Source organism: Saccoglossus kowalevskii, chromosome 5, assembly GCF_978046115.1.
Source record: "Saccoglossus kowalevskii chromosome 5, keSacKowa6.1, whole genome shotgun sequence".
In the NCBI taxonomy this organism is placed as follows: domain Eukaryota; kingdom Metazoa; phylum Hemichordata; class Enteropneusta; family Harrimaniidae; genus Saccoglossus; species Saccoglossus kowalevskii.
In genome coordinates this window covers 33,236,240-33,259,122 of record NC_140645.1, presented here as the reverse complement: position 1 = coordinate 33,259,122, position 22,883 = coordinate 33,236,240, and the positions used below count along the sequence as shown (strand labels likewise).

The following is a 22,883-nucleotide window of genomic DNA, read 5'->3' as shown; positions in this document are numbered from 1 at the left end:
ATAGGCGATTCCATTGATGGCGGCGGTCTTCTGACAAAATAATATAAATTTTAATACATTTATCATAGTAGTGTAGATTATGTCACAATTCTTGTGAGTGGTTATTCATTATCCTTATCAGAGTACATGTTTTTTTTATTTTTTTTCTACGCATGCCCTAAGCTGCATTAATTCTCTGTTCGCCAGGGATTAGTGATGCCACCCGAAAGGTAATGGTGGACAACATGACTGAAGAAAGTGCGTCATTTGGTTTCCACTAGATAATAAACAATGGGTATGAAATTGATTCATTTTCCCCATAATGCACCAGTCACATTTTCCAACAAATTGTACATATGTATAACGTGTCATGTTTCCAATGCACCGTTCGACCAGTGGGCAAAGCAATGAATGCCGGGATATGACATCAAATCATGATTGTCACCAGTGGCTGCCTCCGTCGTTTATGACGTATCCCAGTTCTAATATAGATAAACGATTTATCTTGTTTTCAGGCTTTTTATTCATTTTGGCAATTAAGTTAATTAATTGCTTGATTTTCCGAGCATGACAATCTTATTGAATCTCGGGCATACTGGGTAATGTAATTAATTGGATATCGTTATCCATGAAGGAATGGGCACGGCGATCATTCACTTCGAACATTATTTTGGCTGGATTTAACCTGAAACCAATATCATTTTAATCGTTTATATTCTTTTTCCGCGGGGTGACGCAATTTGATAAAGCGCAACGGTCGTCACGAAGTGCGCGTTCGACGGAGCTGTATTGTACACGCGTTGTAAAAGTCGCGTGAGACCCACGTTGAACACGACGAGGTGCGACCATTGTGGCGCTTTTATTTCAGTTTGTTCAAGATATTTGTTTGTCAGCTTTAGCTTATGACATAGATTGTCTTGGAAATGTTGTAAGAACCCCGCTGTCACTAAAACGTAGCTGCATTGCAAGCGACATGTGAAAATGCTTCAAAACAAAGGACGACTAATTCACATAAGGCAAAGTCACATTATAGAAGTGATGAGTGAAACAGACATGCCCCGTGCTTATTGACTTCATACACCCAATATTATTATTTTTGTCTGTCTCTTATACGCCTTAATTACTGGTAGTTGTTTATACGAGTACTGCAACGATTAATGTAGGCGGCTGCGTAGTATATGGAGTTCCGCTCTGAGGCATTCCATATTAAAAAGAACCCAACGCGAAAGCATGGATTTAAGAAGTCATCTAGATTTTTTCTTTCGTTTCTCCGCCAATGCTGCCCAACTTATCGGTATTTATATCGGTATGCCATACTCGTTCCAAGTTTTTGTATGTGAAACCCGTTAAACAAAGTGAAATATTGGCATGGCTTCAAGTCTCAATAAATGAATAGTCGTATTTTGAGAAAACAACATTGACTGTATACCTGCAAAGTCGAGATTCCGCGAGACATGAAGGAAATGTCGACGGTAATATTCGGATAGTTGTTTTTACTAAACTTATTCACTAACGTGTTAGCTTTTTCTACACTTTTTAACAGGACGACAGAATACATCTAACTCCATGTTTCGCTTCAAGTTCCACGTCTTCGTAAAAATGTGATTAGTATTTCTTCCACAGAACATTGACTCAAACTGATGTTTATTCGGTTCATATACAAGGTATTTGCTTATTCAACTGTGACTACGACTTTTGTAAGCCCTAGCTTGCCAGTGACCAAAGCGAGGCAACGAGTGTGCCCGTGCAAAGTGCATCGGCGATGCCGAACAATTATGGCAAATTGTTGAAAAAAAAACGTGGTAATAAATTTACCAAGCACGTTTTCAATGCTATTCCAATCACCTACACTGAACATGGTTGTCAGACGTTCGAGAGAATACCTCGACTATTTTAGTGAAAGTTGTAGCTGCCACTTTCATGGTGCGGTGGCGAAATTTCCCATTCACATCGGCAGAGCGGTTAGTGGACGACTGACATTGGGAAGTTGTGATTAGAAGTGCGAAATAATAATAATAGAATAATATGTGGTTTAATTTTGTTTCTTTTGAACATTGTTTAAAGTAACATATATTGTCTGTTTTGAACTAAAATCGGACCGACAATGACAATGTTTTACTCCCGAAATTACCAGGATGTACGACATCGGGTCTTTAATAATAACCAGGATGTGTGAGCTTCGAGGATATATTTTATGGTCGTTCTTCGCACTTGACAGAATCTATAATACATGCTTGTGGACAAGGCTGAGATTCATTGTATATATATTATACGGTATGCTCCAAGTCACAAATAAAATAGGATACGAATAAACTCTTGCTACAATGATTAACACGGCTTCTTCTAAATCCAGGAAATCTCTGCTTTCAAGTAATTCAAGTTGATATCAACAAGACTTTTTGTGCAGTACATTTGAATTAGGTAGTACAATGAGTATGAATCAAGTTAATATGACATCTTTGGGCTTTCGAGTGGCAATTGTAGTTAAGAGATATCACGACCGTGTGATTATTAATTCCTTTGGTACTTTTTTTATTTATTTTTTTAATTTTATTTTTGCACGCGTACGTGCACACCTCACAGCATGCACACGCGTACAAATTATGTTTAATTGCAAGCGGAGCTTCTGATGTGAGCGTTATGCTTTCAGGTACGGAGTATGGGTATTTTAAACGAATGTTCCTCGGTGGGGATTCCACTTATTTCGCATTCTTTATAAAATTTACCCGTAGGCAAATTTGAACTATACATTTAAAACGGACGACTGGGTTTACGAACTCTCTGTAGCTTAACAGATATGCCGCGAACGAATCGCGTGAGTGTACCACCAGCACCTCGTTTCGCGACGTTAATACTTTCTATTAAAAATCCGTTTAAATCTTAAATCAATAATACAATGACACCTCGTGTGCCACGTATAGAAAAGTGTATTTGGCTTTTAAAATACGAACGCGAAAGCTGGCCTTTGTGTGCCCCGCTTATCCACTATCAGGGACATTTCATGAAATGTACATTCTGTGAAATTATTCTGTCTGTTTAGTATCGTAATACACTGTGGTGTCAGTGGCCATGCAAGGCTAAGGGCAGCCGCCTAACCCGATCGTGTGTAATATGCGTCCTAAACCCGAGCGGCGAACCTGAATCACTGTCGATTGCTTCGCACGCCAGCGTTCCAGTAACGTGATCGACAAATCTGCAGTCTATATGTGCCGCAGTAATTCAATAAAGAAACATGAAAAGGAAATTCATCGTTACAAGAGACCCAACTGCATTACTTATAGTACATGGTAACCAATTTGACCCCAGTACCACGGCATTCGCATCCACGCCGGGGCTTAACTATTAAATGACAGTTTCCAATTACACGGCGACATTCCAAGAAAATATGCAATTGGGAATAAACGTTTTATTTTTCTATATGTCACTTGTGGTCGCGAAATTTAATTTGCTGAACGTTTTTTTATTTGTTACTGTTCTGAAGACTGAGCCCACGAATAGACAACGACTATTTAGCGCGTGGCACACAAATCATATGTTTACTATGTAAATAAAACGTGTTATTATAATTTTTAAATATTCATTAACGCGATGTTATCACTTTCTCACGATGTTTATCTGCTGCGCTATTCATATATGCTTTTCGCCCGCCGTACAAAAGGACATTTTGAGGGTTCGTTATTTCATTACTCATATAATTAATACTTTCCGTATACATACGCTACATCCCAGTGTCAATCAGAAACGTACAGTACACACACGCGCGATGACTGCAGGCAATTGCATTTGTTAGTGGCAAATATCGATTTTTAAATATCGTATAAAACCCGCGATCAATTTACGATTTAAATTGGCTCTTTCATTAGAGTGTTGTCGATTTTTATTGTGCTATGTGATGAGAGAATATCGTCATTGTGTGGTATGGCCCCGGCGCCAATGATATCTTCGGCGACGAGTGCAATTGACAGGGGTATAACGACGTCACAGTGACTGCTTCAAAAGTTACGCTTCAATAACAACAGGAAAAAAAAGAAAAATACCACTTTTTTATATAGACGGGTGCCATATTACCAGGCACTTTTGTCGTTTTAAGTGTATTTATTTCAGTTTCGTCAATATTTTAGCGAGTCAATTTGTAAATATGCCCCCTCCCCCAATTCACAATAACCGAGATTTCTTTTGAGGGTTTTGGTATGAATATTGATTGATAGTGTTACTGTATTTCATTTTGCCGCCAATCTGATTTATCGCTGTAATCTGTTAATGGCCACTGTACTCATTTTTTAATCCAATCAACTCACAGTAACATATTCCGTCCGCCAATTTCCGAAAATATCATTTCTGTTAATTCGAATCCCCTTAATAGAAATTACTTGATTAATAGAAAGCTTCAATAAAATGAGGAGCCTACAAAACCGAAATACTTGAAAATGCTTCACCGTATTATCTTACCGTTTCGTCAAATTTAATTCGACTGCCTTCACAAGCTATGCACGTTTGTTTTATGATATATTTCAGTACCTACCTGGCACACATAATAGCGAACGCATTTAATTCAGATCACACCGGTTACACATTTGAACTTAGCAATATTTTATCACTTGGGGGCGAATACATGTGTAGTGTTGTTTTCGCGTCCCAAGTCTCGTTAATCTCCTGTCATCTCGTGGTCCCACGATAATTGATTAATATCACATCCGGGACATTCACGGACCAGTTTCCCGCCTAACAATTTGCCCTGCCTTTATTTTAGGACATTCGTTTGCTACATTCCGTAATTACTTTGATGACGATCCGGGGAGAACTGGTCATGAAATATTTAACAAAACTCGCGTGAATCACGAGTAACTGAAGGATATACGGATCAGTCGTGCGCTATTTATATCACGGAACAGAATGAGGTCATGCTCACTCGAATTTTGACGCCATTTGGTCTATAGCGATCATCTATTATTATCTTATTATTATTATTATTATTATTATTATTATTATTATTATTATTATTATTATTATTATATTATTATTATTATTATTATTATTATTATTATTATTATTATTATTATTATTATTATTATTATTATCTTATTATTATTATTATTATTATTATTATTATTATTATTATTATTATTATTATTATTATTATTATTATTATCTTATTATTATTATTATCTTATTATTATTATTATCCATTTGCCCTTGATTGCTTGAGACCGTCGCGCAAGGTAAAATTACATTCACTGCATAATTGTGATTTTAGTATTTCATGCGAATATTCACTTATACATTATGTAAGTTTCCATGGCTACCACTTTATTCGACTTATTTATACGGCTACACTACACTGGTGACTTTTACGAATATGCTTAAGGTCCCGTTGTGAAGTTTTATCTGCACAGGTAACCAGGCGAACGATAAAGCACGTTTTAACACGCATTCTGTGGTCAACCAAGACCGTGGAACTATGGGTAATCCACTTTCGGTTGGCACTGTCATTAGTATAGTGAAATGTATGACAGACCAGTACCCGACCAGTGCCTTAGTCTACTTTGCTTCGCTCGTCATTTAGTCGGTATGCGCAGACGTGTTTCGATCATTGCAGTTTATTGTAACAGATGTGGCACGTCACGTGCACAATGCAACCAATCACAGCCATGTTTTCAAATATCAACATTTTCTTTAGAAATTATCTATTTTACAGTTGCACACACAGATTATTCTGTTTTCTCTGTAAACGTTTGGCGTTACTAGTAAACCAGGAGTGTGATGATTAATATTGTAGCAACTTCTCTTCTGGGTTATACGTATACAACAGCTGTTGATCGAATAAATATTTTCAGACGCTATTACGTTAATCGCCATAAATACCCAAATATCCGCAAACATCGTCGAATAATGAGAGAAACATTGTTTTTGTGAACAACGATGAATAAATATTTCACAGTTTGCCAAGCGATATAAATTAACTAAATGTTAGGACAAAGTACGTCCTGTCCAAATTCGCTAGAAAGTTTCTCGCCCATGCAACATAATCCTTACTATTTACGTCAATGTTTTCGAACTAAGGTCACGTTCAAGCGCAAGCCGTATTTTCCATATCTTTATTTTACATTCGCTGAGCACATCCTATTTTTATTTTCGTATGGTGAATGAGGCTAATTCCCACTGTCTATTGTCACTGGCTTTTCGGATTTAGGAATTTGATTTTTTTTAATTCCACTCAAATTGACGACCCACCATATGTTTCCTCTCTCGTTTAGTTAACACTGTGGGTTCTGACATTTTGATTCAGACTCTGAATGCAGTGATCCACAGAAATGCCCGTAACTAACCTTATGGCGTTATCGACTGACAGTACTTGAACAACTAACAGCACCGAATGGAGGATTGTACCTAAACGTATTTGTTTATTCTGATTCAAAAAATGAATAATTCTTAAATTTATTTTTAAATGGCAGAGGAGGTTGTTTTTTCCTTGACACGGGGGGGGGGGTCTCCGCTCTTCTTCACAGCGCACCAAATCATGATCGGGATGGGAATCATCAGAAACCGAGAATACGTATCCCAATTTAACATCATACGATTTCTACCATCACCATCCATCAAATCGTATGAATAATGCATTCAATGTACGGCCGCACTAGTCAGTACAAATCGCTATCATTAAGAAATCACATTTTCTCACGACCCTTTCCAAATCGGTTTCCATGACAAACCCCCATTGTCGGGACAAGAATCCGGCAATGAATCTTTTTTAAAAGTCAATACGCTATCTTTGAAATCTCTTCAATTTGACTATTTGTTTTGGGAAACTTTTCCCATATCCAGACGGGTACGCATTTGATGCAAATTTCCGGACACCTGCGACAAGTCGTATACTGGGCATAACACACGTCACATGACACGCAGTCGAGGCCGCTCCGTCATCAGGGATTGATAAAGCGAAAAAAATGCATTCCATCCAGAAAACAGCATATATATTAAAACTAGCGGGTATTTTAAAATGAAAGTAGCCGTCGCGAAATGCTAATGGTCAGAACGAAAAAGCAATTGCAACATTAATGTTTTTTACGTATTATACGCATTTTCTAAGCTGCTGCCATGGCAGCCGTTCTTCGGAAACCACTGCCATATTGGCGTTGCCCAGGGAACACAACGTGCCTATAAATTCCAAGTAGTTAAAATATGCGAATCTTACCATAGACATTTATCCTGGCCTCGTGGGATGCGTCTCCTATTTGACTGGTTGCCTGGCAACGCCACAATCCTCCATCCATTACACGCAGCCCTGTGATGTTCACGTGACTGGTGACGTCACCGTCTTCGTTGATCCACTCACCGACACCGACTCGCCCGTTTTCTACCAGGGGTTGTCCGTCTAATGTCCATGTGACGTTGGGGGTCGGGTTACCGGCCACCACGCACGTTAGTTGAACATTCGGCCCAGGCTGCAAAAATTGCTCCTCAAAACTCTCTATTATGATTGGTAAGGCAGCTGTACAAAAAAAGAGAGAAACGCTATTCATTATACAGTGTACATATGTCAAAAAAGTGCGGCTCAAGCGAGCGAGGCACTAGCTAGAAACACACAAAGAACTAATCCCTTTCGTGACATTCTGATCGTGACAGGACCAACAAATGTACTGCTCTGGGTACTCGGCTGAAACGCGTTGACACGTGACTCAACGCGCGCCCAATGAACAATCACCGCTTTACGCTACGTGAAAACAAAAGCAGTTCATTATAAAAATAGGCGAAAAGACTGTTGTCCATTTCAGTTGTTGTACAGTGGCCGTATGTCGGCATTTACTCTTTCACGTATTATACCGCTTAACGGATAGAATTCCCACGAAGCAGTCAATAAACACCTTCAATTTCTTTCTTTGTTAGTGTCCATCGGACAACGAGGAATTTGTAAATAGTACTTCAACATTTCGTGGGAAATCGTCAATGTTAAAAACACATTATATTCTTATTAAAAGCAGAAAGCTTTACTGTTTAACTAAATTCGTTAGTTTGTTTTTCATTCCTGGCGTTGTCATTGTATTTTTTTTTGGGTGATATTAATTATGATCGTGAATAGTCGAGAACGTAATTTTTCCCCAATGTTATTATTCAAGCAAACATTAGTGAAAAAATCCCCACGCTAAATGACGTCAGTGCTGGGGTCCATTTGCGAATATGAGAACCGAATTCATTTCTAATGATATTGACATCATTAGGCAAGGTATGATCTCTTCCAAAAACATGCGTCTGTGTCGTCTGCGAGAAATGTCGGATTTGTATTTCTAATCAAAATCCCAAAAGGCGTTTATTTTTTACGCAATATTCCTGATTATTCATGTGATTCAGCCGTATTAGGAGTCAGAAACGGCGCCCTTAAAAATAATGGCGCCAAGTTAGCGCACGATGCGGGGGAATTACTATTTGATGAAATTCACTAATCGCGGATATGGTTTCCTCGTTTCTAAATCCTCGTTACTGGCGACCATTTCTAAACACATAACGTTTATGATAAATCTGGCCCCTCTATCGCTTCCGAATGCAATACATTACATGGAGTAAGTCCATTTTGGAACCGATTTGTTGTTCACTGCCATCTGCGACTCTCTGGAACCACGGAAGGAACGACGGATGATGCTTCCGTGAATTTGCTCTCAGAAGGAAGTACCTTTTGTCCCCAAAACTACCATTATTGTTTGATTTGTCGCATGGAGGGTCAGTGACAATATAGACACACTTTGTTTAATCATGTATAGTCCGGTTAAAGGGGCTGTTATGTCCTTTCGGGTATTTTATGTCCATAATTTGCTTCCTATACTGTCTTTCCAAAATCGTCACTAAAACCGGGCAATTTTAATATCATAATGGCTAATAATAAGCAGCTAAAAGGTTTTTAAAAAAAATATTGGTGCAATCACGATTAGCATAGTAACCGAAGTGAAATGAACATTATACACTTGGTTTAGAAGACCCGGTATGGCCCAAGCGGGTAGCCAGGCGACGATGTGGTAGGAGTGTACATATTAGACGGTCCGGGATCTTTAAATGTGACCTTTGCCTTCAGATAATATCATAGCCGTGAACTGGTAGCGATTTGAGTAGACCCCCACCCCTATTACCAACAACATACACTGTAAAACGTGTGCCCCTAGTTTTAAATTGGTCGAATTGTTGCTTCATGCAATTTACTAACTCATAACGATTTTTCACCTGTCCAAGTTATTTACGAAAAAAAACAACAATGCATTACCAGGGACATCCATCATCGCTTTTACCGCTGATTTAGTTCGTATATGCAGGGGATTAGACATCAGGCTTTTCTGGGTGTGTGTGATCGGTTTAACGAGGAAAGGGAAAATCATTAGCGTGCCGAAAAGTGGTGAAAAATCATGTCGTCTGTGCAATTTTGGGTACCATTAACTTGAAAAGTGTCACGTGATGTTCAAAAGCGAGATGTGGTCATGTTTTAAAATCAAAACCTGTATTCATAAGACGAGTGGGCTATCTGTAGAATGATGTATGTTGCAAACAATACGTTTAACTTAGGAATGGCTATCATTTGAGACCATTCATATAAATATTTTTGTGTGTAAATATTACATATTTTAGTCAATAATCTCATTCTGTTGATCACCATGGAAACGGCTTGAAATTGAAGAGTAGCTGCCAATTCCCTGTACAATTGATTTGTGCAACCAGTTTGTGTGTGTCTTTTGTTCAAAAAGGTATTCGATTCCAATGAAGTGAAAATGACAATGAGAGAAATTTTAAACAAAAATCGAACTCTGGTGTTACATTAGTACTGTGAATTCCCTAGGGGCGGATGCGATTTAGTAATACTACAACGCACCCGAGCAGACTAATGTGCGGCTTTGATACGACTATCGAATCCAGCGGCGATATGATGAAGCAGATATTGAGGCAAATGAGTGATAAAAAAAAATACTAAAGCGTGATCATGTGCCGCATGATATTATCAATTTTAACTACTTCACTGCGTCGAACTTCTCTCCGAGTGAAAAATGCCATATATAGAAAGTAACGGGAGAAAACTGTGACAGGAGGCCAATCAAAACATCGGGCTACTTGAAACCGACACATTGTCATTTATCAAATGTGATGTCAGTTTCGGTCCAATTCGCACTGAGTGTTATTCTTACACCGAGTTACTCAGAAAAAAATGTTGCCTTTCCAAACACAAAAAAATCTTTTGAATATTGGTGGGTTTTTTTTCACTAAATTACGTTACGTGTTTTATATTCGAGCATACACGATTTTAAATTTGTGTATGTTACTGAAGCGAACTTCTCTGTTTCTAGTCGCTGGAGCTGCACACATAGATAATGTTACCGGTAGTGCAACCATGATATATTCTCGGGTTGAAATAAAATTTACGGTTTTAACTGAAGGCAGCTAACTGATGAATTTGATCTCTCGGAAAGCCTGTGGGGGCTTGGGCTGCAAAACGGTTAATGAGGCCACAATCCAGGTAAAACCAACGCCTTAAATAGTATAGTAGTGACGATGACTTTGGTGGCCACCGTAGAAAGCAAGTTTCAACAGTGCTCTTACCAGTCTTGTTCACAGTTGACAAGCCTCCTTCTCGAGTGGATTCGGGTATTCCCAAAATGGCACTCGTGTTCAAATGTCGGTATATATCACCTATAGGAACGTTGTATATATTTGACACTGACATAGCTGGAGCCAACTATCAGCGTGGTCAATTAACACTTTCAATAAAAATAATACTTATTCGGTGGTCCATGGTACATGCTTATCCATACTGGATGTACATATTTGTTTTAGCAGTGGTAAAACTCACCGATGCGTTAAGCAAAATGTGCCATTATTACTGTTCTGCGATAAACCCATATCACCATAGCCTAATCTGCATATAAAACAATGGCCCGGTAATGAACGCAACCATTTTATTTCGATTCTATCATTACAAATCGTTATGTTGTGATACTACAATGTGTCCTTTTATCAGTGGTTATTTTCTCCTTGTTATTAATCAATAGTCGCATTTGTCAGTATTTTTTTTTCAAAACAGGATTGTCATCATATACACACGGGCATATGACAATGTGAGGATTGGTGCAACTTAATATTCAGAGAAAAAAAAAACATAACCAACAAAATATAAGAATCCTATGCGGTAAAAAGGATACCATTTTAAAAGCAAAAATGTCAATGTTTTCTTGTTGGTTTGAAATAAGAACAAAATAATATATGGGTGAATATTATGGAATGAAATTCCAATGCATTTTCTTTGTTTTAGACCTGGTTCCCTGTATGCGGCCATCTTTTATAGTTAAGTAATTTTACGATGAAGCAGCTCGTCACAGTTATCTTAGTTTTGGAAATTTCAGTTATTGGTGCGATAATTTCACGCCACAATCACCGTTTGACACCGCCAGCGAATATTAAAAAATCAAAATCTCTACTTGCGCGCGGGCCGTTATTCATTGAAGGAGAAGACACTGGAAGGCGCTAAAATGTATTGCGCTTAGTTCGCATTTCAGGCGCCTGTATCAACGGATCATCCACAAAATAGGCGAAAAAACACACACTCAAATCTACGACGTAGCCTGAATACATTTTAAATTTCATGGCAGGTGTTTGTTTTGCTGCAAATTGGTAAAAACAAGCTCGGAAAAAAATGAAAATATATATATCATCGAGTGTTTCACTTATCACGAGTAGAAATGAACGACGCGCTAATAACAGTTTAACGAGACGAGCGGTGTACACGCGTACACATATATTTCATATACTGTACCTTGGCTGTATATAAGATTCACTTGCTCTGCACAGCACAGAAAAAACACCAGCACGCAATACTCCCAAAATGACATTATCTTCGCCTAATACTTATAGGTATGCCATTCCACATACGCAAATTACAGCTATCCGAAGTGTGTTAGTCAGTAGTGTCCGCAATACGACCTCTCCTCGCTAGTCCCCGAATCGATCGCGAGTGACTACTGCTACATCTGTCGATGCACTCACAGAACACAACATTCGCAGTACGACTGCACTCGGGCCCAGCTGTCACTCTGAGAATAGAGCCGACCCGGCACCTTTGTAACGCCCGCGTCTATTGGTTGGTGATACGCCCCCAAATTCGTCACAACAATTGATCTGCAGCCAAGTCGGTGACCAATAAAAAGATTGTTTGCAAAACATCGCATCCCGGGCTTTATTGTTGAATCTCCCGATTCTTCATAAAAAAAGATAATCACAGCGAATGAAAGATATAAATTTGCATTACAACAAATGGAAACTATTGACTTTCCACAATTCGCTATTTAAATAAAACTCACCAGTAGTTGACCCGCGGAGTCAATGTTCTATTGTGTACCTAAGCATATTATATAGTCAGTTTATATGCGACTTGCTTCTTTCTCGGTATAGACCCATATTATATATCAAATATGTAATTATTACAAATGAATTTGACTGTTATATGAAAACATCTGTTTAGTTTATTGCTTGGTTATTCCATGCACCGTCTTATAGGCATGACTGTTGCCGGTCACTTTAAGTATTGACTCCGACGGTAGCAGTGTGTTCATTTCTAGAAGTTCAATTGCGTCCTATTCGTGGAATACAAGATTGTAATTAATTCAATTTCTAAATCGATGAGAGTGCTTCCGCAGTGTGCAGTTTTCGATGCTCGGAATACTGTCCTTCGTATATGGCTCACACAATAACGTCATACCTACACTGATCAGTGCGAGTCATTCAATACATATCTAATTAATTTGTCTGAGTGTTCTAATTACGTTAATCATGCACAGGTTGGTTTAATGTGCGTCAGGTGTCGAGGCGGAGGCGAAGTACTTTCACTCATCACTTTATCTCCGCTGTGCATGATGGTAATTTTAGGTCCATGTGAACACAAGTTCGTGACACCGGCAATCTGACGTAACACCACTATGGGAGAGACGTGCTAACGACAGGTGACGGTTCCAAACAACATTTGTGCATTTGAACGATAGTCTCGTTTATCGATGTGCTACGGCGCTGATAAAAACAAAATACGTGCATATCATACTGACATGCCATTCAACAAAACCAGCGATCAGGGCTCGCTGTAACCATGGCTCCCAAACTGAATAACCGATCCTTGTTAACATTCACACGTGGCATGACAGGAGAACTGCCCAGACAGACAGTCAGTGACTGCTCGCTGGCCATAATCGGTCGGTTGTGTACAGAATATAAATCCGACAGCTTAGCCGGTTTACCGTAACATGTAGACACGAGAACTCAATTCTCTCATACCCTCACTGGAGCAAACAAACCCAACCACATGGTCATTTCACGGAGGCACGTAATTTAACGATGTTTCGATATTTATTTCTATAACGACCCGATTTCTAGATTCCTCTGATTTTACAAATCTTACTCCAAATGTATAGCGGCGACAGTAGATTCCAAATTTATCTTTTAAGTAACCACTTCCCTGTCGGTTCTGACCGAATTGAACCAATAATTGAATTGTTAGGATCCATGCTGAAAGGAACATCGTTTTTCGAGTATAAATTCTCTTGGTCTTGGAATCTAGAAAGGTCTTGAGCTGAAACAAGTTGTATATTGTTACTGATCCGAATCATAACATTGCTACACGTGATTTATTAATTTAGGTGACATTTTGCCATTATATTGATTAAAAATCCCCCATAATGCATTGTGCATATTACTCATTAACACACTCAATAAATGTGGTTCAAACTCTTTTAATATTCACAGTCACCGTGACTGCATTGAGCACGTAAAACAAAAACGTCCGCGCAATTAATGAAGTTCACTATCTATGTTCAATATTAACTGAGGATAAACATTACATTTTAATCGCCTCTGTTCTAGTATTCAATTATTAATCACAACAAAACCGTGACAAAAACAATATTGAATTTATTAAGCTCTAGATTCACATATATTCGAACTTATTACAGTGCACGGAGTCAAACACACACACTCTTGTATTCTCCCGTAACACTAACATATTAAGCGTCAATCGGTCGCTGTGTGTTCGACGCAGTCAACTTGAGTCGCCGTCTACGATAATCCGCTCCGAACTAAAGTAGCCTATCACGGACGGCCCTACAATGGCTGATTCATGATTCAAGTAGAATCGGGGTGTTCCTAGCGGGATTACGAACGTGAAACCAATAATTACGCCGCCTTGCTTTGAAAGTCTCCTTTTATTGGACGTTGCTCACTGGCTGTATGCTTTGAACTGGTGTCGCAGCGATTCCCGCAGCATGTAAGAAGGCATGGGCGATGACGTCATAAGGCAGAAGGTTTATGAATTGGTGATGAATGTTAAATGCGATGAAGTATCGGCAGGTACAGGGGAGATTGCATGTATCTCGTAAAGTTATTAGTCTGCATTTTTGACAATCATATCAAAAGCACTATTCCAAGTCAGTATGCGAAGACACGAGCAACGCGCGTCCATCTCCACTCTCGACCAACTATCACTTCCTTGTTTTTGAATTTCCATTGTCCTTCAATCATTAACAGTCCCTTCACTGCATATGCCACTAAAAATCGCCAGCCAATTTCTCTTGCTTTCCTCCCGCAGATGTGCCGAGTATGCAATCGTATTTCCCGGGCCAACAAAAGCAACGGGATGCTCCCCGTCTCGTGTAGTGTTCTCACGACGTTGGCAGGGCACACGTCTCAGAGTCAGGGACCAACTCAAGCGTCTTTTATTATAGAGGCAACGTCTCCTTTATGTACTGGCCATCTATTAGCACAATGCGTGCAAGTGTCCGTCTATCACGCTGCCTGAACGCGGGACAAGCGGTAACCTGACCGTAAAAATTGGACAAGTGTCGGGCGTTTGAAGAGCACATGGATCGATAGAAGATACCGGTCTGAAGAATGCTCTGGCTAGTTGCAAATTCAAGTTGGCTTTGGTGTTGTAGTCGACGCCTTGTTCAGGTAAGCGTACGGTGACTGATTCCCATGCAGTCATGCGTGCTTATCAATGATTCGCTATTGCAAAACAAATCAAATTAATTTAATTAGAAACTTGGGTAGGCGAAAAAATCGAATCCAAAACCTCTTTTAGCTAGAAAACGCTCTAAAATTCTCTCCACCACCGCTTGATATGCCGGAGCAGGGCGTTCGCATTGTTTCAAGTTTACACAGTTTTCAATTTCCAGTCTTCACGAATTTCTGCTCCGATTACTTTTATTAAAAATTATTCCCGGTATTATGGGTTTTGTCCCGTTGTTATTTTTAGACATGAGTGGCCCGACTCGTGCACGTTTTCAGGTTCCGATCTGTGCCACGCCGCAGCGGAGCGTCAACTCGGGCCTACCAGCACGCGTCGGGCCATCTGCTCGTTTCGTGAGGACTCTGGCCGGTACAGTTCATTCCAGGTTACGGCACGCCTGAAACAATGAGCGCGATTCTTTTGGTGTTATAAGTTAGATTTAGAAAATAATTAACGCTTGTTATCTTGTGTTCATGGTGTTTTTTTTATTTCAAAAGATGAACGAACGAAAAAAACTATTAAGATGTATACAAAATTGATTTCTTGAAGTTTGTACATTTTAACTGAAATAATAAAAAAATAAATCGTAGTTTTTAAATTTTGGCTTGTTACACATAACAAAACTCTGATTCAAACTGGTAACCAGTCATCGGCCGTCGGCGAAAATTAAATCGACATCAACGAGAAACGACGACTTGGGATGGTAAACCACATAATTGACCGAATTTACCCAAACCTTCAATTACCAAGCAACGTTCGTATTCACTGAATTGAAGCCTCTTCCAGCACTCTACGTTTCTTTTAAATAAAAACCGAGATCTACAGTAAATGTAACAGGTTGGAGGTTTCTGACAAAATGACTCTGTTGCTTCGAGCAGCATTTATGAACCGGCGGGGCGCGAAGGAAGTCCGTCTGTCGATAACACAGAGCAGATGCGCCATTGATGTAGCACTGCGTGCATTCAACTCATTTACCTCCAAATCACAATTATTCTAATGGAAGGTAAAAAAAAAACGTGACAAAAACACACAATCGTTAATTTGAACTTCATTATTTGCGATCGATATTTTAAAAAAATGTATATTTCTAACTTCTCTACAACAATCATGGCTTTATTCTTTTATCGGAGTTAAATTACCGCGAACTGATTTGGCCATCGTGTTTTTCTAATGTATTTGCGGCGTGCAGTGTTCCGTTAAGCGACTTCAATTTACTGTAAAATACTGTTTCTCAAAATTTTGCAGAGAAAATTGATGAACAGGAGCATGACATAGCAACCAATAGTACAATTATCAGGTGACAATATGGCCGTCTTTGATTCGGTGCAAAGTAATACCAATATTTCCAGCCCAAAAATGAAGCGGATTTGTTAAACTCTTTAGTATAATAAATTAATGAAATGTTCAAGTTGAAAGCGAGAGTTAGAAACGCCGTGATTGATGTTCTAAGCTGTACAAATACTCAATTGTTATCACCGACGCCGTGAGTCGATATGATGGATGTGAGTTGAAGAAACCCACATGTATACACTGACGAGTAGGTTTAGTTAGATCTTATTAAAGTCACCAGCGCGATAATTAATGATCTTCTCTAACCAAGAAAAAAAGACAAAAACGAGATATCTTCAATTTCCGAAGAAATCCCACAGGCCCTGATCACGCGACCAATGACGTCATAAGAGTGATTTTCACAATTGTACATTGCTGCAAAAAGCACGTTTGAATAACTGCACTGACACCGAATGACTTTCCAGCGTTCGACGCAGGACACTGGGAAACGACTGTTCGCTGAACTTAGCCACACCGTGAATATCAGCAATTTTTAAACAACCAATTTTTTCCTCAGATGACATTTAACAAAATAACAGCGAACATACTGACAACTTTATGCGAAATTAGTTGAGACATTGCATTAAAAAATAAAAAATCTACAATGCTTCGTCATTTTCGATAACGGTTATTTTCAAAATATAAAATAACCTATCACATACGCGCTATAGTGCGATGGTGAAATGTGCAGTAAACCATCCGTGTATTTTTTTTGCAGCTGCAGTATATAAAAAAATCCTAAGATTTTTCTCATTAACAATTTGGATTGAAGCAATTTGGAACGAGGGTGCTCCCCTAGTGGCTGGTAAACCCCATGGTAGCGATGCAATCACGTGTCGCTCCCTCAGTGGTTCGTTACAGCGGTTGTGGTTAAACCCGTGGTAGCGTTGCAATCACGTGACAGTTGCTCCCTCAGTGGTTCGTTACAGCGGTTGTGGTTAAACCCGTGGTAGCGATGCAGTCACGTGATGGTCGCTCCCTCAGTGGTTCGTTACAGCGGCTGAGATAAACCCCGTGGTAGCGATGCAATCACGTGACAGGTGCCCTCTCAGTGGTTCGTTACATCAACTGAGGTAAAACCCGTGGTAGCGTTGCAATCGCGTGAAAGGTGCATGCGGTGCAACTTAATATTTCCAAGTTTAACGCACATATTAAAAAAAAGATTACCAAATAGTTGAGTTGTTGGGTTCAGGACATATCTTGTCCGAGTAATAGCATGAAAGTTTGTATATGGTTGTCAATTTATCTGTGCCACAGTACGTATCAAGCATGTCAAAACATATGATCACAACTGGGGATCAAGTTGAACCGTTAAACGATAAACAGATTCGGCGTTGCACTTCCAGAAGTGAAAGCGGTCATTGTTGTCAGACAACGCTTAGGGGACGAGAGTAGAAGACAAGTGCCTAGTGCAAGTGCAAGTGCATACATCCAATCAGTACTCACGGACAAGGGGCATATCTTTAATGGCGTAACTACCTTTGGATAATACACTCTGTGAACAGGAAGTTACATCACAAACAAATCGACACTGTGGGGTGTCATGGTGACATCTGTATCGGACGTTCTTCGTCATCACTATTACTGTAAAACTGTAACGTTTTAAAGATTTTAAAAATATATTTTGCGATGAGAATGGTCTACCACCGCTCTGAACCGAATTTTATTATGTAATCAAGTTTATCAAGTGCGATCATCTCGCGTGACCCTAGTTTTTTTCGCGTTTTGGTCATTATTATCAACTCATCTAATTATGTGACCCTTTATGCCACACATCCGGGTACTCAAGATTGTTTTAGAAAATTCTTCCATTTTAAGTTTTCAATGGGTCTCAGAGCCCGGTAAATTACAAGTACCCGGATGTGATATTGGGTCACCCACTCACAAGGACAATTAAACTGCTCACATAAACATGGCATTATGGTACTTTAAAAACCCGAAACAGATCGATGATACATTATTTAAAAACTGATTTGTGGTTGCCATGAACAAAAACACATCCAAGAGTACATTTTTAACAAGTTTAAATATAGACAGCACTTTTCTTAACGGGAGTCAGTGAAACGTTTTGATTTTAAAATTGCTAATTCTGTCTGTAATTAATCTACTGATATTACTAATATACTGCTTCAGACCGGAATATATAACACTTGGAAGTTTCAGCAAATTTTCCAAAAAAATGAAGTCGAATGCCATTCTTTCTGTAATTAACATTTAGTATTTTAAAGTGGTATAGCTTCGGCTGGAAGTCCTATCAGGTCTTAAATCATATTGTACGGTGTTCTCCCACAAATAGCTTTTCTTTTCTTGAATTTTATGATTGCTTTTACAGACAACTTTCTGCTCTTTTCAATTCTCATAGTTCATTTAATACAGTTCATTCAGTAAAGTATCCATTCCTCAATCTAAGTGAAGTCAATAATCTTATTACGTCACAAATATGCTCAGATCATCGCAATATATTACAGTTTAGTAACTGCCGACATTCTGAAATTCAAAACAACCGTGATTTCTCCGTACTCTGTCTTCGTCTGTCATTCAATTATTGGTCGTCAACACGGTTTTTATTCGGTGCCTATTACAGCCCTTTGGGTTGATGCATACTATATGTAAAATCTATCAAAATCCAACTCTCATTATACCCGGTGTATAGGCGAGACAGATGGCCTATTATTAAGACGCGGTATAATATAGGCCTTTTGTTGTTCTTAAATTTTGTGTCAAACAATACCCGTTGCTGGCTATTTTTTTCGGGTACGCTGTTATGACAGTTCTTGCTATTATGTCTTTGTTGTTTTATTCCAGCACTCGTGCCGTGCGTAACCTCTGTCGTCTGAATTGATATGCGTCATTTGAGGGGGGGGGGGGTCTACAAGCAACATCTAGTTTGTTTCAATCACGTGACATAAATATTGTGAAATGAAGAGGCGTGGAAGGGAGGGGGTCGTGTACAAATGATGTTGTGGCGGAGACCGTGACAATGTAGGATGCGACATGCTCCTGTCATCATGATTGTGGCAAGTGCAAGGCCAACGACATTATCTCTCCAATTAATTAGAACATGAACACGAGAATAAAGTAATCATATCAACGTGCGCTAGGACATGTTTCTACCAATTATTGGAAATATTTAACACGTTTGGCGTGTCAATATAATGACATTTGCGAAAGTCGGTGCTATAATGTATTCCACGCAAACTGACAGACGCATGTTCAGAGGAAACGAATTTAGGGTATGACTGGAACGTCAAGGTAGTCAGCACTCATTGGCTGAGTAACATCACATGCAGTGAAGCGCACCCTACGCAACCAAATACTATAGTTTGGTTGAACGGGCGCCACTGAGTCGTGGTACTGGCGGATTGGAAAACGTAAACTGTTCAAATGTTTAAATTAACTGTATATCTTCAGTAGGGGATATTCGATAACTTTGTCGGGTGACATCGAGTTTGTCTGTGCACAGAAGGCAGGTAACAAAGCTCAGCCCCGTCCTATAGCTCGTATTTCTCGCCGATAACACAACAAATCGCAGGACCGTGTCGCCGCCATTCACCCAGATTCATATTTCTTCCAAAGTTGATTACAGCGACATAATTCAAAGCCTTTTATCGTGATTAAATTCGTAAAACCTCTCAGTGTTTATGAGAATACGCATTTTCATATAAATATTTAAACCGGTTAATTCAATCCTATTCTCTAGGAGAACAAACCGTCTTTTCATAACGGATATTTTTCTTCTTCATATTCTAAAAAGATCGTTCGAACAGTAAAACTTTTGTGTATGTCAATTTATTAGATTATAAGGTTCAATAAAAATGTATTATTGGTATAGAACATTATTCGACAAAAAAAATGATTCTGGGTGTCATGAGTTCAGCGTCCGTCGTGGTGCCCGTTTTTGCCCTCAGGATATGAGTCGGTACCACTGGGATGTCACTCAGTGTCATTAATGCGACTTGTATAATTACCAAGTCCTTCTGATAAGATACTAGCGTGAAAACTATCATTGTTTTCAGATTATTTATTGCGCCCATCATGAGCTGAATCATGGTGGACTATTCAGGGCTACCATGGCAACGAACATTATCTATCTCTTTGCGACCTATCTGTTTGCGAGCGTAGCTTCTAGTTTCGAGGGTACGTGCATTAATAATTTTACAATGCGATGCGGTGTTTAAATTGACAGGTATCTATTGCTTCTCCCAGTTGTATTAAAAAATATGAAAATCCGATTTTAATCATATTATTAACGGTACTTGAAGCACGAAAGCTCGGGGGCCTGTTTCGACCAAGAGCCGATGTTCGACCTAAATCTCATGTTTATGTTGTGCTTTTTTTTTTCGCAGGACTGGGTCGTCCATATGCTGCGAAGGTAGTCACACTATCTACCAATACATGCTCATCATTTGAACACCTCCATAATGAAGACGCAATCTATCTTCCAATCAGGGTGTTCACGATTGGTTTAAACTAGATTACAAGACTACTTTCATATATGACCACGATTGTACCACTATCACGTCGCAAACTATTGTACATGGCTTGGACATTTTTTTAAAAGCGACAAATCGGCGTACCCAGCCAAACTATCAATACCAGCGGCACACTGCCTCTTTAATAGATTGCCAAATATTAGCTTCACCACAATTAGTGGATTCATTAGCGATCGGTTTGTGTGCGTCGTCGACAATAGCGCAACCAGCGAGACACACCCCTTGGTCGCTTGCTACCAACAGAAAAACAAAAGAACGTCGGCATCGATCTTCAGTGTTTCCAGCAATGATAACAGCTCTTGGTGAGCAAGGGTAAATTCAATAGTTTCATCCAATTAAAGTAACATTTGTAAATAAGGCGACACTTGCTCCTGCCACATGGTGCCTACTTATGGTAACGGGAGTGTGCCAAATTCAAGTGCACTGTTCAATAGCATTGTTAGATTACGCGCGGAATTGACCAATTGCGTGCTTCAAGGCCGAGACCCAACAAATTACGTGTTTTTTAACAGGGTGAGTAAAAACATACGAAGTTTGCGAACAGTATTTTTATGTTTTCACCAAAAATGTGTTTGCAACGTTTACCAGAGTGGTTACCAGTGCTTGCACGCAAATATATGATCACGTCGTTGTAGTCTGCGTTTCCCTGGATCACGTGATTCGAAATTAACAGAAATGAGCTTTGACCTTCAGACTTTATATCAACCATGTTTATACCCTATTTTGGTTACTGTTTTTTTTGTGTGTTTTTTTTCCATCTGCCGTTGAAAAAAAAATCATTGTTCCGGAAGCTTCACTTCACATCTTAAAATGTACAATTGCTAAATTACCCGCAATTTCAGGGAGGCACTTGCAGTTCATCTCACCGCGAAGGCCCCGGAGCGACTGCTTTCAATGAGTTGACTAGCTCTTTTACGAAAATATTCAAGCAGTATGGCATACGAGTATTGCGCCATCAACGTCAAATTGAACAAAAAAACATATCATGCCACTAGAGGGCGTTAACGTTATTAAACCTACCTCCGATTGAGAGCTGGACAGTTGCTTCCACAGAGTTTTGTCGGTATTCCACGACGCATTGGTACATTCCTTTATCGTGACGTGATACTTGGTCAATAATCATCATCGTATCATTGTCAGATATAAAGATACGCTCGTCTTCGACCAATTGCTGTCCATTTTTTAACCACGTGATCGAACCAATTGGATATCCACTCACACTGCAGTTGAAGTAAGCAGGACTACCGACGTCGATAACTTGGTGTTGTATATCAAAAAACACTTTCAGCGGGTCTGAAAAGCAAAATATAACGCCATATTATCACGAATCTTTGTCAATGGATAAGTTTTAGTTCAAAAACCACCAATCTATGCTACTTATTTTAAAAATTGAGTATTAAAGCGTTCAGATTTTTCTGACCGTCTTCCTTCCTTCCTGTGATATAATGTGATAAGCATATAATGTGATAATGTACATGACAGACGAAATCTCATGAATGATCTCGCGTGTCACGAGACTCAAATGTATAAGTCACCGTTAATGGAGCGCGACGTAAAACTGCGAGAAGGAAAACAATGAAATTAGATGGTTATTTCACTTATCAAATGACCAGGTCACATGAACCATTGCACCTACTCACCTACAACGGTCAGTACTGTCTGTATGCTAGCTTGTCCGAGGCCGTTCTCAGCGCTACATGTATATCTACCGGCCTCGGACAGCGATACATTCGTTATCAACAGGTTACCCCCTAGAAGCTGGACACGGTCAGTCAAAGTTACGGTTCGGCCATTTTTCTTCCAGACGTATGCAGGCGATGGTTGCGGGTACCCCACAGACACGCAGGGTAGTTCCACCGTGTCGCCCATCGTCGCCGTCTTACTAGCTAGGCTTGACACGATTTCAGGTGCGCTGTCAGTTGGGTCTATCGGTGGGAAACAGGTAGTCAATACATAGTGATATATTAATAATATGTAATACATATGTAAAATTCGTGACTTTTTGAATTCATGTGAACTACATGATTATTATAGTTTAATATACAAGTACAAATCGATCTTCTAGTGAC

General features: G+C 39.3%; 1 protein-coding gene across 1 annotated transcript in view; it reads right to left on the bottom strand.

Moving 5' to 3' along the window:
* Nucleotides 1-22,883, bottom strand: part of LOC100379086 (cell adhesion molecule DSCAM-like) — a 67,432-nt gene that overhangs the window by 23,020 nt on the left and 21,529 nt on the right. The window contains exons 5-7 of the mRNA XM_085498944.1: nucleotides 22,455-22,739; nucleotides 21,835-22,107; nucleotides 7,172-7,468 (exon numbers count right to left, since the gene is read on the bottom strand). Coding sequence (XP_085355070.1) covers nucleotides 7,172-7,468; nucleotides 21,835-22,107; nucleotides 22,455-22,739 — 855 coding nt within the window. The remainder of the gene's footprint in view (nucleotides 1-7,171; nucleotides 7,469-21,834; nucleotides 22,108-22,454; nucleotides 22,740-22,883) is intronic.